Source organism: Xiphophorus couchianus, chromosome 11, assembly GCF_001444195.1.
Source record: "Xiphophorus couchianus chromosome 11, X_couchianus-1.0, whole genome shotgun sequence".
Taxonomy (NCBI): domain Eukaryota; kingdom Metazoa; phylum Chordata; class Actinopteri; order Cyprinodontiformes; family Poeciliidae; genus Xiphophorus; species Xiphophorus couchianus.
Genome location: NC_040238.1, coordinates 8,680,087 through 8,697,226, shown reverse-complemented (window position 1 = coordinate 8,697,226; position 17,140 = coordinate 8,680,087). Strand labels below are relative to the sequence as shown.

The window sequence follows — 17,140 nt, the reverse complement described above, 5'->3', positions numbered from 1 at the left end:
AGTTCATGAAGTATTGATCTGGACAGCGTTTAAAGGAATTATCACTCGTTTGAGTGATTCAAAGCCACAAAGAGTGATGGTGGAGGCCCCTCACCCCTCTGCCTCCTCCCACCAGCCTCGCCCCTCTCCTCCTCCCTGGTTCAGGGATGCTGGGGCTCAGCGTCCTACCCCCTACCCCCGCCACACACACACACACACGCGCGCACACACACACCCCACCCTGGACCAGGCCTTCCTGGCTCACCCAAACCTTGCCAGTCAACCCCTGAAAACTGCTCCCTGCTGGATTAATCTGCTGAAGCAACAAACAAAGCAGCCAGGATGAGACTCTGCAGTGCGGCTTGGAGCAGAAAGAAAAAAGCCCGGACAAACTCTCACTTCCACGGCTGCAAGGCTTCCTGCAGCCCCGCAGCTGATGGAGGAGAACAGCCCGGAGAACCAGAAAGTAAATAGTTTGGAGTCATAAAACCTCCGCACTCTACGCCGCTCCACATGGTATTATTATAATTCATAATGATGATGCGACCCAAACGTGCCCCTGCGCATCCTCAACCCCGCAACACAAAAAGATCCAGAGAAAAGCCCCGCAAAGAGGCAGCGACACGAGGGGATGCGGTGGGAGGGCTGAGCTGTCCGGCTGCGGGACTCACCAGTCGGTGTCCGAGGTCTCGTCAATGACGTCCTGGTAGGCGGTCAGCAGGGCCAGTCTGTTCTTGGCGAGATTCACAGCCATGTTTCTGTCCCTGCGAGCATCCAGACCGCTGCTGATGGAGAGAGACACGGAATGAAACCACAGAGGAGGAAGAGGAGGAAGAGGAGAAGGAGGAGGAGGAGGATCTGACTGGTGGAGACAAAGAGGAGAGGGACAAGTCCGCGGGGTCCTAGAGCCAGATATTAGCTCCCTAAACCATGGCGAAACCCTCTCACATACCAAACAAACATGAATATATAAGAGGATCAGTACGGCAGAGAATTAGGGCCATTGTAGATAAAATGGACTCAATTTCTACAAATTTCAGAAATGTTGAGATATCAGAAATTTTCTAGAAAAAGTTCTAGAAAATGGTCAAAAGTCGAAAAGTTTCGACTTCTGAAACTCGGAAATTTCCTAGTTTTTTCCTCAAGGCAACGAGGATTCAGGAAGATGCTAAAGCTACAAACAAAACCACAAGATGTTCAGTAATATGGAATCTGGAAAGAGACTTTGCTATGCTCATTTTTGTTTTTCGTTCAATCATTAAATAAAAACAAAAAGTGACGATTTTCTTAAAAACTGACAGATTTTGGTTATGTGCAGAAAACATCTCAACGCATGAGGCTCCAAAGCTCTGTCTCTGGTCTACTTTTAATTCAAGCTTCCTGATTATGAAAAAATAAATAAATAAATTTAAAAAAAGTTCATTTACCCTAATGGGGAATTAAATGTTGTATTATCCAAGTATCTTCAAAATGACATCTTAGCCAACTCTCTTAAAGAAACTCAACTGAAACTTTAGGTGGGCTTTATTCTGACCTGTTTGTCCTCTCCGATGAAAATGCAGAGCTTTTTTCATTTCCTCCAGAAACTAAAGTCTCTGATCTTCCTGGCTCAGCCTGACAGACTAATTTGTCCAGTCAGAGGCTCCTTTAGGAAAAAGCAGTTTAGTGTCAGCTCGCTCTGGATCTCGTTCAGAGGTGAAGAGCTAAACTTGGAGTCCATTGCATCTTCTGCAGCCGCAGAAACGTGAAGGAAAGGCCGACTGATGTTTGTAACAGTTCAGCTGCCATGATGAGGTAATCCTAAATGTAGCGGCTAAAATCCTATATTTTAGGCTACTGGTTGTTGTGCTTGAAAGGCGTTGGTCTTAAGTGCGTTCAGTAGAGATTCATCATGCCGATCTTTAGTTTGACTTATAAAAAGGTCATTTATTGTACAGAACAATGTCCATTGTTTTGCTACTTCCATGTAGTTACACGTAAATTCGACATCAAACCCAAACCAAACACAGTAGAAAACTGTTTCCTCTTCCCATAACAACACCTGAACAGAATCACGGTTGACCTTAAATACCCATCCCCCATCAGACACACAGAACTCAAAATGAAATTCGCCCCCTGGTGGCGATAAACACAGAAAAGGATAAATAAATGGCTCCTACACTCATAATCACCGATAATTAGTTAAAAGAAACTCAGCTTCTGTGCATCTAAACAGTCAAATCTTCTTGAAATCCAATAAAAACATAAAGGTACTCATGTTGACACTGTAAGAAGGAACTTGGTCACTTGGGCAATATTTGATTTGATTTGAAGACATTGGGTTTGTGGAGATTTTTATAGAAAAGTAGGACTGCAACAAACGACTAATTGATATTCTGATGATTAATGATTAATCAAATTAAAAAAATAATCAGCACATTCTGCTATTAGAAATACATTAAAAGGTTCAAATAAATAAATAATTCAATTCCTACTTTAAAAAGACAGGTGCTAGAAAAGTAAAGCAATCAGCCTGACAAAATACTTTTAGTAGGATTTCCATTAATATGGACATCATATTGCAACCATCCACAAGTAATGACTGCAAAATCCTTTATTCTCTCCGCTGGCAGCACTGTTCATTCACTGCTAATGCTTTGCAAGATGAGAACCACTTCAATCATATAGCATGTGCTATATTTTAATTTGTGATATTACCCAAATAATTTTGCTTAACTTGCAACAGAGAAATCTGGAGAAACGATACTCTCATAAAGTGCGGTGGTGAAGTGGTGAGGTAGACCCAGGCAGTGGACCCAGGTTATGGTGAGAGAAATTATGGTCTAATGAAGATATATACAATAATCCAAAATCCAGGCAGCACAGACGAGCAGAAGGCTAAAAGCTCAGAGCTGGTAGCAACTGGAAACACAAAACATGACTGACATCAGACTAGACAGTAGCACAGACAAGGAAACAAGAGACACAGGTGGGTTTAAATACACAGGGAGACCATCAGGGGAAACCAGGATCAGGTAACCAATCAAGGGGTAGCTGGGACAACAGGAGACTCAACAGAACAAAGAAACCTAAATTAACACACAGAAAAAACCAAATCCTCACAGATACTATTCCAGGAACCTTGTTTGGTTTATTCCCAGCCTTTGCTAAAAAGCCCACTTCCTTCGGATTGGCTGGCACAGGCTCAAAAACATTCACAATTTTGCAACTGAAGGTGAAGACAGAGAAAAACAAAATATTAATTTTGGAAAAATATCTGAGTTGACTTGAACAAGTGTTGAAACAAGAGCCAATACTGAAAAATCACAGCTGTGGTCCAGTCCTTGATCTTAGCATGCTCATGCTAGCTACAATTATAATGCTAACTATGGCTCTAGTGTTCTAACACTAATCACAGTGTGCTGAGTTTATTTAACATGATAACATTATCAGCATGTAAGCATTACTTTTAATGTGACAACATTGACAGAAAGGTGTTATTGTTATGCTAATTAGTGCAAGTAATTTAGCTGAACTTGCAGCAAAAATAACTTGAGAAATGATCCTCTGCCATCAACTTCAGTCAGTTTAAGTCTTTGCCAAAATCCCACTTCCTTGGGATTGGCTGGCACAATTTACCACCTTTACATTTTTTTGCCTTCAGAACAGCTAAACAAAGTTGTTTAAAGCTACTAAAACTACATAACGCTTCAAAAATAGCAATCTTTTACAATATTGTTAAGGATTTTTAGAGAGAAAAAAATCTCTAAAACATTGTCTCAACTTTGTAGTTGAGACAATGTTTTCCCTATAAGAAAATGAATATATATTTTTTATTTTAACTTTTCCATTTCACAAATTTTAAAAAGGACATCTAAAGACAGAACTTTTTTTTTTTTACAAAATATAATTCTAGCACTACTAGTTGAAAAATCTGCTGATCTGCATTTATTTATGATTGTTACTTTTAAAGAATTCTTTATCATTTTTTGCTAAAGTTTTTAGGTGCCACAGTGGAGTCTAAACAGCCACAGGTTACTAGCAGAATGTGCAGAGTTAGCATCTAGAATAATGTCTGCTTAAAATGTTTATTTTGGTAACATGATAAATACAATTCAGAAATTGTGAAACAACATAATTTACAACCTTCTTACTTAAAGTGGGGCAAAAAAGATGTTAAGAGAAATAATTATCTGATATAACTGAATCCTTACATATTATAACAAGGAATTTCATATTAAGGAGAAATGATGGAGCTGCACAATCACACAAATCCAAAACGGCCATGATGAAATATCATATATTTAGATTCAGGGAACCATTCTCTGCATAAATATAATTTGTTGAGCTTAGAAACCTTGGAGGGGTAAAAGTTACAGGAAGAGAAAAAGATGAATTATTCAAAAAGTTTCATTTTGCACACCACTGCCATTTGTGCCAATTAAAAAGCCCAACAGAACCAACTGCCCTGCTCCATTATCCTCCAACCTCTGAGAACCAAGGGGAAGGTATGTGGGCTCCGTGCCAGTCGGCGGGCCGGAGAGACAAACACTAAGGGTGACCCCGTGGCGGGCTGGTTGCCATGGCAACCAACAGAAGACCAAAAAAAAAGAAAACCTTCTTAAATGTCAACTTTTCCGGGAAACGGAGAGAGAAGAACCTCATTTCAGACCATTGCTCACAAAAGCCCAAAGAGACGGGCTGCAAGGGGAATTCCTGGACTGTTAGGTCATTGGAGATCTGCTTTATTCTACAAATGATTTCCCAACTGGCCACCGTTGCTGTTTTTTATTGATCTGTGACAGTATGGATAGGTCTTAAACTTTAAACTTAAGCCTAGAATGATATTACCACAGTAGACTTTTTTTTCACCTGCTCTTTCTTTCAACAGAGATTTTTAATTTGTACAAATCATTTTGTTCGCATGCATCAAGCAGACAAATAACTTCAATAGCTTGTATATTGTAGACATTTTTCTGTAATTATCCAAACCCGTTCTTTGATAACGGGGTTTGGACAAAAGTCTTGTTTTCTAGGCAATGTAAAAAATATGATGTAAATAAATGACAATGGACCTGTGACTGCATGTCTATTACTGATGACCAAAAATGGGTGAAGTAAGCAGTTTTGCTGTGCAGAGAACTGAATGTGAAAGTAAATGGGTAAAAAGAAACAAGCACAGTGTTGGAAAGCACATTCTCTCCAGGATTATAAAACTGGAATCTTTGATTTAAGGGAAGAAACTACTGAAAGGTGCCAAAAGCTAAGTTGAGCAGGGAGTTCACAGCCATTGATGCAAAAGGAGTAAGAAAATGTTTCCTTTTACAGATTTTCCATTTTAGATCCTTGGTTGGCAGCAAATAGCCTGGATTTGCAGTCTGGATAATGTTTTCACAGCTTCTTCACATAGAGTGATTATGTATAAAAAAGTGAGACTTGCGCACTTGTTACGTCGTCAGCCAACATGAAGGAGTCTGGTGACAGTTGCTGTGGAAATGCTGTTCATCACAGCCAGCTTTCTGGTGTTTTCTTTATTATAGTTTGTCTCAAGTTTTGTTTGACATTAGCTGAGTTTCCATTATAAAAGTGCACAAAAGTTTGACAATATTCTGCTAATGTTGAAAAAACTATTTTGCAATTGCAGAGTTTATATTACATGAGAAACACAATTAAAAATGATATGAATACTGTTCTTGATGTGATGAGACGTTAAAGACATGCGACGTCGTCATCCTCCTTCCACTTCCTGTCGTTGTCTTCGTCGTCTCTGCCAGTGGAAACACCAGCTGTTGATCACGAGACTCATGTGATGCAAAAAAAAAATTAATAAAAAGCTTCCATTGCAGTTTTGCAAAATATAATAATTTTGATACAGTTGAAAAATCCTATTGCAAAATCATTAAGAAAGAACATGAATTTTTTTTATTGCCGTTTTTACACTAAGCAAATATTTTGTTATTCCAATTTGCACAATTTCACGGTCAAAGACAACAATGTTAGTGAAACATGCAAACTAGGCCGGTCATAACGGTTTTACATCTACAGGGGGTGTAGTTCTGCAGCTGATGCTCCATTACAAAATAAATTACAATTTCCTTATTTTCACTGTAATAAAACACCATGAACATATTTAATTTAATAAGTTAAATTTGAGCCGTGTTGGCAGTAAGATGCATTTATGTATTTTGTGCACTACATTTGAATTATTATCATCACTGTCAATTTTAACTGTTCTTTGGAAAAAAGAAAAAAATCATCCAACATTAACTCAATTATAATCTTTTTTTAATCAGTGTCAGTCAAATTGCACTGACAGAACTTTTGTATTTTTATTGCTTTAAATTCTGCCTTTTTAACTGTTCACAAAGATTAAGATTATATCTTTTTCTCCTAGCTTTAAAATGGAACTCGTGAGAATAAAAGTCTGACTTCCAAAAGTTACCCACAGTTCTCTTCAGCAGAGAGAAGATTGATTAATTGACAGGAAGGAGTCAGATGGACAAACCAGGAGCTCACTACTGCAACTTCAGCATATTTATGATATTGATGTGTTCTTTTATGTTCTTTGATGTCTTAGATAAAACCTCAAATAAAATCTATAGACTCAGAGATATTCTTCGTTTCGATTTAACCTGGTTTAGTTTAATTAGTCTCTAAACATTTTGTCTAGCTCATCTCTTAAAGATAAAACAGATCCCCATGTTTTAAACCTGCTAATGTGAAGCAGGTTTATCCCTCCATGAGGTGAAAATACCCTCTAATGTTTCCAGTCAAGAACAGATGTGGGCGTGGAGATGGATGTGAAACCAGATTAGGCGATAAAAACTGTGGGAGTGAAGCAAAGTGGGGATTAGCAGCTCATGTCTCCATCTGATCTGTGGGCTTTAAAATTTCATTCCTGTAGATTTCTAATAGCAAAAATGAGAATCTGAGAGTTTCAACTGCACACTAATGCTATTGGTAAATGCTGGTTGATGCAATAGACTGTACTGCCACCATCTTGCCTGGTCTGATATTTGATGTTTTGACTCACTGTATAGTCCCTCATTTTGTTTTAGAACTGATTGTATCTTCTAGTGTATGTGTCTGTTTTTTTAACTTGCTGTAACATTAATTGCCTTTTGTGGTTTGGATAAACCTGAATATAATAATTAAGAAATGTAAAGGCTTTCAAACTGCAAAGTTGTACCATGTCTCTGGACTTAAAAATTATGGAAAACATAAATTTTGTCTCAACAGCCCATTAATGTTGTTAAGGATTTCATACTTTCCAAAACAAAAAGCAAACAAACAAAAAACTACCACACACACAAAAAACACAGCTTAAAGTTTAATTCTCTAAATTCTATTCAAAAAGTCAGACCTTCATATAGATTACTCAAAGTAATAAGAAGCCTTTTTTGTGTTAATTTAAGACTATCCAAGAAAAAAAAGGATTTGATAGAGAAATGTTATTTATTTCAGTTATATTATGGTCTATATCCAATAATGGCGAAGACTGTCTACAAGAAGAGTAAGTCTGAGAAGTCAACTGCTAAAGAAACTGGTTTTTCCGAACACACAACTGTCCTTAGAGGAAGGAGAAAAAAATGTTTGGCAGAAAAAAGGTGCACAGAACAGAAATATTCAACACCATGGGAGGGATGTGAAGCAGAGTCAAGCATCTAGTCAAGTTCATAAAGCATTTACTGCAGCTACAAGAGCTAACGCTAACTGCATTTCCATTGATCTTATAATTGCTCAAGTTGGAGTTATGAAAATAAATTTGCTTAATGGAATCACCGCAATAGTGGATTTGCACTTGTTCAACATTTGAGAATATTGACAAAGTTTTGCTCACATTTGTGAAGGAATGCAGGTGCAGATGCAGCCGGGTGATGAGCTGCAGCTGTGAAACACAATTCATCTTATTGCGCCTTTCAGTTACAAACATCTGAGAAGAAGAAGACAAAGAGCCAGACCTGGATTGTAGCTCAGTGGTTCTCTGTTTAGATGAAAGTAAAGTTTGTATTTCATCGGAAAATCAAAGTCCACAATCTGGGGAAAGAGTGAGAGAAGTCATGTTGCTTGAAGTTTCCAATCAGTGATGGTTTGGGTTGCCATGTAATCTGCTGGTTCTGCTCCACTGGGTTTTCTATCATTTACAGTCAACACAACTGTCTACCAGGACATTAGAGCCTCCAAGCTTTCTTCTGCCAACAAACTTCATGGAGATTCTGCTCCAACACATCTCAATAAAATGAATGAAGCAGGAAGTGGTTTCTGGATGGTCAACAACAAAACACACAGCAATAAAACCAGCTGACCAATCAGGGTAGGCTTCCCTTGCTACGGAAGGCAGTGACATTATATTCAGAAGATTATTGAAACGACTCATTTTCTAGACACCAAAAAACAATAACTTATCAATAATATGGGTGTTTGTTTTTTTCAGATGCAGTCGAAACCCACGTGGAAGTACAAAATCATGTAAAATGTCAATTTTATCTAATAGAGCCCTTTTAAGGGGGCTTTTAAATTAATGTCATTGTCATGTCATGAAATTTGGTTAAAAACATTATGACCCCACCTTCAGGAATCAGACTCCGTGTTGTGAGCTTTGAAACCTGCAGCTTTAAAGTCCCAATGACAAAAAAAAAAAAAGTGTCCAGCCTAAACTCGACCTTTAACATGGCGTTGCTAACAAAGCTCCTGCTGCAGAGTGAGGAATGTGTTCATTTCCTCCACGGTGTGAAAGTTTACTCTCTGAATGTTTTTCCAACGCTGCCTTTATGAGTCCTGCAGGGAAGGAATGTGTGCAATTCCTCCTGAGCTCACATATCAGAAAATATCTATAACTTCTATGATTTCATTACATGTCAGCATTCTACTGAAGGCAAAACTTAAAAGGCTTGAAGTTAATAAAAAAAGAACAACAAATAAAATAAGATTGGAGACTGGAGTTGTATCTCTTAACAAAATGTTTATTGGTGAAGGAAATGATTATTATTATTTTAGGAAAATAAAATCTGAAAGACTCCCCAAAACAAACCAGATGTTCATTGAAGATTTGTTTCCATCTAGTGAGTATTTCAGGGAATCACACTCTATAGAAACATTCTGGGCTTTTCAGGATGTAGAAACCCAGAACTTTGAAACAAGGTATAACAAAAAGTTAAAAAAAAAACACTAAAAATGTATATTATTTAAGAGGTTTTAAATTTTAAGGACCACAAATTTGATGCATATGTTCGATATTTAAAGTTTAAGTTTCAAATTTTTGTATAAAACAACAAATGTTTTTTGGGTTAATATGTGACTTTCTCATCTGTACAATCATATTCAATAAATCAGAATAATCTAATGAGGCTTGTTTGTCAAATTAACAGTATCTTTTGAAAACAACCTTGAAATCAGATAAATCAGATGTTAAACTTCTGACCAATAGTAGTTTATTGGTCAGATGTAAAATTCTGATGTTAAATGTCTCATCTTCACTAACTAAATACAAAATCATCATAATTAAGGTTTAGAAAACCATCTGTGAGGAATTAATCTATATAACGTTTCACTTTGGGAAGCAAGTTACTAAAATAAATGATTTTAATAATCATTTATCATTTAATAATAATAATTAGAATGTTATTTTAACTAATTTACTGAATATGGCTGTTTCTTAAATTTTGATTTAGATCAGAAATTGGAAAAACAAATCACTTGACGGCCAGTAGAAAAAAGAATTGTCCTACATTACACTGAAAAAACAAGAATATAAAATATTTGAATTAAAACTAACGGCTGAAGATGTCTCTAAAGATATACATTTCAGAGCAAACTAAAGTTATGACTAATTTTGAATAATTTTAGAAAATGTGCTTAATTTCTAAAAAAAACAAAAAACAAAATGGATCCCCTAACTTTCATAATGGAGCTCTACCAGACATTTTTAATTTCTAAAAAATAAATAAAACCTTGAACTCAGAATTTATTAACAGATTACTTTTAATATAAATATACAGTGTTAAAATGGAATGGTACCTGACACTGAAAGCCTTTTACCATTAAAACGGGGAGGGGGAAAAAATTACAAAGGAGAAAAACAAAAACAGACCATGTGCTGTAAATCAATAACAATCAAAATAAAACATATTTTTAATCAAGCAAGAATTTTCTGGTTCCAATCCAGCGCCTTGTGGAACACCGCCAATGTCTTGAGTAAAACTTGGGAGGCAACAGTCCAGCAGAGCTCGCTCTGGAAACACTCATGGAAAAGACGGTTTTATTTTACAATCTGTGCGTAAATATAAGCAGGAAATAAAATATTTTCTTCTTTAATTCTTATAAAAGAGATCTCAGACAGACATTCCTATTGTGTAACATCCAGTTTGTAAAGGTGCCACATGGAGCATTTTTCACCATCTGTATTTGGTTGATTTAAGCTACTGTTGTATAAAATGGACATTTGGGAAGTTTGCTCTTCAAGACAGTCCTGAAAGCTTATGGTGGTGGAGAGAGAACATTCTTTTAGATTTCAGCCAAACACATTTCTTCATTTTAGACGGAATTTCGATTCATTTCAGACAAATTTATCAATATTAAAATAATTTAAGTTCAAATTTTCCATGCAGATAATCAGTTATATACTGGTATACAACAATTTGTGCTTATTTCCATAAATTAAAACTTAATTAAAACGTAATTAAGCTTTTCGAAACAGTTCGAAAATGCACGTTTCGAACTTGCATTTTATTTTTGCAACAAGGTTACTTGGATTACAAAACCCTTTTGACATCTTTTATATCATAATGAGGCAAATTTTAGGGGAAATAACCAGAATTAAAAAAAAAAAAAAAAAATACATCCAACCATGAAACTAGGTGACTTTATGAGGGTTTTTTATATAACTATTGAATAAATTCTGTTAAGATATGAGAGTATAAAGAGAAAACTATTTAAAAATGGCAGAATTTTGAAAAGAAAATAATGACAATTTATATTTAATAGAAAAAAAAAGACTTTTTAGCTCCACATATTTTCATCTCCAAATCTGAAGCATTAACTGAAATTTTCACAAACCCGCAAGTTCAAAACTGTCCCAAAAATCTAATTTCTTTTAAAGTATCAATGGTCATTTTGGTTATCCAGAAACTTTTCTTCATAAATAAATCAATAAAATACATAAGAGAACATAAGGCAAATGTAAAGATATGAAAACTGAGAAGCTTTTAGGGCATTTTAGGAAGCTGCAGAAGAGTCAAATTAATTCAACAATTCAAAGACGTAAAAATGTGACATGTAGCACCTTTATTTTGATCATGTATCATCATGAATGTCCAACCAACCGCTTGCCATCCCTTTTCTTAAATCTTGTAGGTCCGGTTCAGTCCAACACACGGAGCCGAGTGTCGTTCCGGTGTCGCGGGTCTTCTTTCATTAAATCCTCAACACGAGAATTTACAAAAACCCGCAAAGGCCATAAAGTTCAACAAAACTCACCTACACTGGGACCCCTTGTTCAAGTCGATGGCATGAAGGCTAATGAGCTAATTTAACTTTCATTCGCTTACAAACATTAACTCCAAATTTAAGTATCAGGCACTTATAAGTACTTTACATGAATGAGCAGTGCCGTTCAAGACTGATGCTGGAGTAGTGTGCAAAACACTGTAAGAAATCTGTATAACATGCATAACAAACTGTAAACATTGTGAAACCTATGAAAGAAAAAAAACTAGCTAGACTAAGCTTAAATATCCAAACAAAGAAAAAAAATTATACTAGTTTAAGAAGCTGAAAAAAAAGAGAATAAAATAAAATAATGAGTGGCATGTCATTATTATTCAATACATCAACAAAAAAGGAGCAAAAGAACTGAAGTCAAAGTTCAGGTGATTCTAAACTGGTCCAGTGGAGCTGCGTTTCACCTGGGAGGAACCAGAAGACTGATCAGACCCAGACCAACTTTAAAGGAACAGGTTTGGAAACTCAATTTTAAAAGCTGTGGTTATTAGAACAAGGATCAGTTTTAGGTTATGCATTTGTATGGCAAATGCATATTAAAGGCGCTCTACACAAAATGAACTGTAAGATTAACCATCTACCGTCACACTGATGATAAACAGGAGCTTTTAAAACAGTGTTGTCTGTGTAAAGCAGCAAGTTTTTAAATGTTTTGTGTTCTTAAAGCAACTTCAACTCAAGAAAAATGTTCACCATTAGCATCTTGGCGTACAAACAATTTGCTATTAACCGATTTAAGTCAAAAAAGACAACTGATTGATAGGAATAACTGTTAAAATATATATATACTGTTAAATACAGAATCTTTGGAACAGTAATTACAATAAAAACTCTAAATGTCAGCATGCTAAGTTAAGAAAATTATCACCATTCTAGTAGCAGCAACTTTGAAGTGTTATACAGATGAGTAGTCAAAATCTTTTATATAAACATACGAAGTGAACTGGAATCCCCACATAGCAGATTTGGGGTTAAAGGTAAATCAAAGCATGGCAAGCTAGCATGTTAAGCCAAGAAATGTTCCACTGTCCGTACAGTACCTGCAGTACAGATGTTTGAAACTCATCATGGTCATAAATTTCCTCAAAGGGCTGGTTGTGGCATAATGCTTTGATAAAACTATATTCAACTTTTAAAATAATATAGCTTTCTCTACATTCGTTGAGTACTTCTTAAAATATACTTAAAAATTTTTACACTGATGTTTGACAGTATACAAAAAAATCTGATCAAATAATTAATCACACAACTGCTTTCTTGAAGTTCTATTCTGGAATCTAGTGGGCCACCAAAACAGCTACGGCCGTCTGGAATTAGCCCACGAGCCTCGAGTTTGAAACATGCTGCAGTTTGATAAAACTGTTTAGAACAACAAACAGTCCAGCAAAACCAAGGTTTGGTGCCCGTGAATTAATAACCTAACAATGTCGGGTAAATCTCAATGAAACGCTAAAATGACTCAAGCTGTCAACAAGTCTAGCTGGCAAAATTATTACTGTTGTATCAATGATTAACAAAACCTTTATTAGTTAATGGTAATATGTATATAACACACAAAAATTAAGAAGGTCCAAAAAACATGATTGACCCAAACAGCTACTTTTAAAATCTGACGAGTCGTTTATCTGATGCATTAGGATATTAGCATCTTCAGCTAACCAACGTACTAAACTAAATGATGTATGGTAGCAATCTTTCTTCCAATGACAGTTCATATGTTAACTCAACACTTTCATGGAATACAAAAAATATGGTAAGCAGGTTAAAATGTGAGTCAGACATTGTTCCTAATGCTAACACCAAAGAGCATCATTTCATGTCAGTGCCAGTTGTTAAAAGCTTCTAAACAGCAGCTTTGTGGAGGACCAATATTATTTTTATCCTTCTTTCATTTTAAAATGTGATAAGCTCTTCAGTGAGCACCACTGTCCACATTATTTGTTCTACAAACGAGTTCCTTTAAAGCTCTCTGGGACCAATAAATACAGGTTTACTGATGTGATGAAGCAGAGCCAGACAGTAGTTACAGTAGTTACCCTGTTTGTGAAAAACATTACTGTGATAAAGAATATGTGACATTTGTAGTTTTTTTTTTTTTTTGCCACATAATTATTTTACAATAAAGAAGGAAAACAAATGAATGAAGTAAAATTGTAAAAATACTATCAATAGCAGAATTATACAGGAGTCTGGTGGAGCACTTTGGTGCATCTGCCCATATACTGAGTACACATTGTTTTGTCATGCAATCATTCACAAGTATTTTTGCTGAACATGGAGCCAACAGTCAAACAAATCTGATAAAAAATAATTACTAATAAGCAAATTTTTTCATCTTTTAAAATCATTTCTTTAAAATATTTTCTCTGTGGAGAAATCAATGTGAATTTTTCCACCTTTTAAAAACTTTCTGACTTGCAGCGTGACAACATTCTGAGCCTTGAAACAAGTCAAAAAACAATGTGGCCATGAGCTACATAACTAGGAAAAACAGCACCTATTAGTTCGAGTCAAATACAAACGCTGAGAAATGAGAGACAGTAAATTATAACTGGCTTAAATATGACAAAAAGCAAAAGGAGTACAGTAGGTGTGCAAATCTGAACCAGCATATGTGGTGTCAAAGCGAACAGAAAAGTAAGTTAAAGAGATACCTTGATGTTTGACAGCAAGAAAAGCGACATATTTTTTGATGCAAGATTAAATTTTAGTTTCTCGTTTCTAACAAAAGGCTTTAACTGACATGAAATTCCTGGAATCACAGGTGCATCTAAAGAAATTTAAAGTGACAATTTAAGTTAACAATTCAGTCCACAAAGTGAAACTACAGAAATGTCATGGATTCATTACAGGAAGAGATTTATTTTAAGCATTTATTTCTGCTTTTGGTAATTATAGCTTACAGGTAATGAAAGCCAATAAAAATATACTCTAGTACATAAATGTTATGGAGGCAAGAAAAGGTCATTGCTACAGAACTTGTCTATCCAGAGAGTGCTATAGCAAAGAATCTAAATGGAAAGTTTAGTGCAAGGAAAATCTGCTACTCCACAACCACGAGTTACACTTTCTGAACTGAATTTATGGATCAAAACAAACTCTTTGGTGATTTTCTAAGTTATAGAGGCGCACCTGTACAGCGCATGAATCCCAATATGTAGGCAGGAGTTGCTCACTCTGAAGCTGCAGATATAAGATTGGTTTTGATTTCAAACTTACTGATTTGGCAGCAGCCTCTACCTGCTGAAGAAGGAAGCTACAGATGTTGTGGACCATTCTGAGCATGCTTTCAACTCAAACACGTTGGGATAGATTTATAATTCTCAAACGGGGTATATAAAAAAATGGGGGGAGGGGGAGAAATGAAGAACCTGAGGTAGTTTAGACTGTCGGAGCTACATGTGGGATCTAAGAATCTGAACAGAGACGAAGGCGAGAGCAAGCCGACACGATGGTGAACCTGGTTGATGGATGTGTTGTTGAAACATCAAGGTATCTCCGTCTGAGTGGATGCAGGTGAAGCCGGGAATGGCGAGGGTCGCCGGCCCTTTAAGGCACGTTTGTGTACGTTTACATCAGCTAACGAGCAGGACTGAAACGCTTCACTTTCACTGGATACATTGTGAAGACAGCTTTTCATTTTGAGCCCTAGATTACATTTAAACACTATCAGAAAATAAGTCTCTCCCTACAGACGTAGAGAACAATTTAAAAACGGTACTAGCGGACGACACCAGGGATGCTGTGGGAGGAGTCATGATGCATAGCATCACCCAAACATGATATCTTGTTCTAACTGTTGTTTTTCCGTTTCAGTTTCATCGGAACGTAGAGGAGAGAAGTGTATAGTGTTTCCGAGGGTTATGGCAGTGTTCAGGAACAAAAAGAAAATCATCTCCCGTTTTTGTTTTAACGGAAACTCATCTGTGATTGTCATGATTCGGTTTGATAACGTTCCTCCAGAGAAAATGGAAATGTAGCGAAATAAACGTCATTAAAGAAGCAAACGCCCGGCGCAGACGAGTCTCTGAGGTGATCCTGATTTATGGAAATAAACGCTAAAAACAGTGTGTGTCTGTGTCGGAAGGGCCGGCTCCTTTCAGCTCCGCGGGACCGGGACACAGGGTCGGATCTCGCTCCGGTTGCTCCTTCCCCATCGATTCCTCCTGTTTCTTTGCCTCCGTCTTCGCGCCTCCATCTCCGACTTCGGTCCTTTTGGTTTCGGTCGGAGGAGGAATTTTCACAAACCTCGTCCCGTTCATGTCTTCCTCCAGTTTCACCTGGAAGGGTGGAAGTCCGAGCAGGAAGGCCCTTATGCGGCTCGGGGAGCTCAGGTCTGCTGGCTCCTCCTGACCCCTCGCCTCCACGCTCTGAACACCGGACACCACCAAGGAGCTGGAGCGGCCCCTGAGGCTGAAATCCTGCGCTTGCTCCTGGGGGCCACTGCGTGGTCTCTTGGAGGACGACGGATCCGAGTTTCTGTTGATGGCCTGCAGACTCTGCTCGGGGCCCTCGGCGCTGGGTCGTTTGGGTGGTAAGCGTTTGCTGAGGTTGAGGGGCAGCGCCTGCTCCGGCGGCGGAGTGATGGGGGAGCAGGGCGGTTTGGTGCTCAGGTCCTGCGACAGCGCCTCCGACAGCCGGCGAGTGAAGGTCTGCAGTTGAGACGAGTCCAGGTGAGCTCGCATCACCTTCCTCACCTGGACGCTGCAGTCCAGGTTGAGAGGCAGGACGCGGAGTGGAGGCGGCGGGGGCCGGCTCCTGGACGCTCCGCGCTGACCCCCATCGTCTGAGCCGCAGCCAGAGCAGTGGTGCTGGTGGAGCTGGTGCAGCTGAGGCTGCAGCTGCTCCGAGCTGGGGTGTGGCGTGTCCGGGTTCCCTCCTTTGGGCTGGAGGGTGAAGATGGCCGGGTGGAGCTGTGCCGGGTCCTGAGGGGTCAGGGCGGGGCTATCGGGGCCCCTCTGGAGGCTGATTTGGCTCCTGAAGACATCCAGAGGGCACACGCCTTTGATGGGGCTGAAACCGCTCAGTGAGCCGGTGACGAAGTGAGGGAGAGCAGGGATGAGAACACTGGGAGGGGGAGGAGCCGCCGAGTCGCTGCGTTCCGACTTCAGCTCCGTCGTTTTGAAGGGGAGGAAGGAAGGAGACATGGGGGAGAGGTCAGGGGTCAGGGGCATGCTGAGTGGGAGGATGGCTGGCTGGATGGGCTGCAGGGACGAAAACAAGGATGGATTACAACATAAAACTGGTCTTTCAAAGCTTTCTTTACAGAGTTTGGGAACTTTACCCAAGCATTTTCAAGGTACGTTTTCGCATTTTACCTGCACCACACCTGAACATCAAAACAATACAAATGAACACAAGAAAAGTTTCAAATAGAACTGATTATTGAAATAATTGATTTAGTAATCGATCAACCATTAAACTAAAAAAATAGGCCATTTACTGAAAAAACAACACTTAGAGCAGCAATAAAGCCAAAATTGTTATATATATTTATTGCATTTAACATTACAAACACCTTTTTTGTCTGTAAATATGACCTACCCAAAACTCAAGTAGCAGTTTTAGCTTTTCCTGCTTCAAATTACGTTAAATTTTTTTTTTTTTTTTAATCTACGCACCTAAGAAAGTAACAAAAAAAGTTCTCTGTTTTCTGGCATTTACCGTAGTAAAAAGAAATTAT

The 17,140-nt window shown here is 37.9% G+C and overlaps 2 protein-coding genes across 7 annotated transcripts in view; both read right to left on the bottom strand.

Annotated features, from left to right (window-relative positions):
* The window catches only part of dbn1 (drebrin 1), a 91,173-nt gene extending 90,362 nt beyond the window's left edge, over nucleotides 1–811 (bottom strand). For 3 of the 6 annotated variants that reach the window (XM_028030534.1, XM_028030537.1, XM_028030535.1), the window contains exon 1: nucleotides 651–811. In XM_028030534.1, the coding sequence (XP_027886335.1) occupies nucleotides 651–733 (83 nt within the window). In that variant the 5' untranslated portion in view covers nucleotides 734–811. The remainder of the gene's footprint in view (nucleotides 1–650) is intronic. The other 3 variants (XM_028030538.1, XM_028030540.1, XM_028030539.1) reach the window with 1 other exon arrangement.
* Nucleotides 812–9,920: 9,109 nt separating this feature from the next.
* The window catches only part of LOC114152597 (AT-rich interactive domain-containing protein 5B), a 54,076-nt gene continuing 46,856 nt past the window's right edge, over nucleotides 9,921–17,140 (bottom strand). Inside the window, exon 12 of the mRNA XM_028030533.1 lies at nucleotides 9,921–16,661. Coding sequence (XP_027886334.1) covers nucleotides 15,516–16,661 — 1,146 coding nt within the window. The 3' untranslated portion in view covers nucleotides 9,921–15,515. The remainder of the gene's footprint in view (nucleotides 16,662–17,140) is intronic.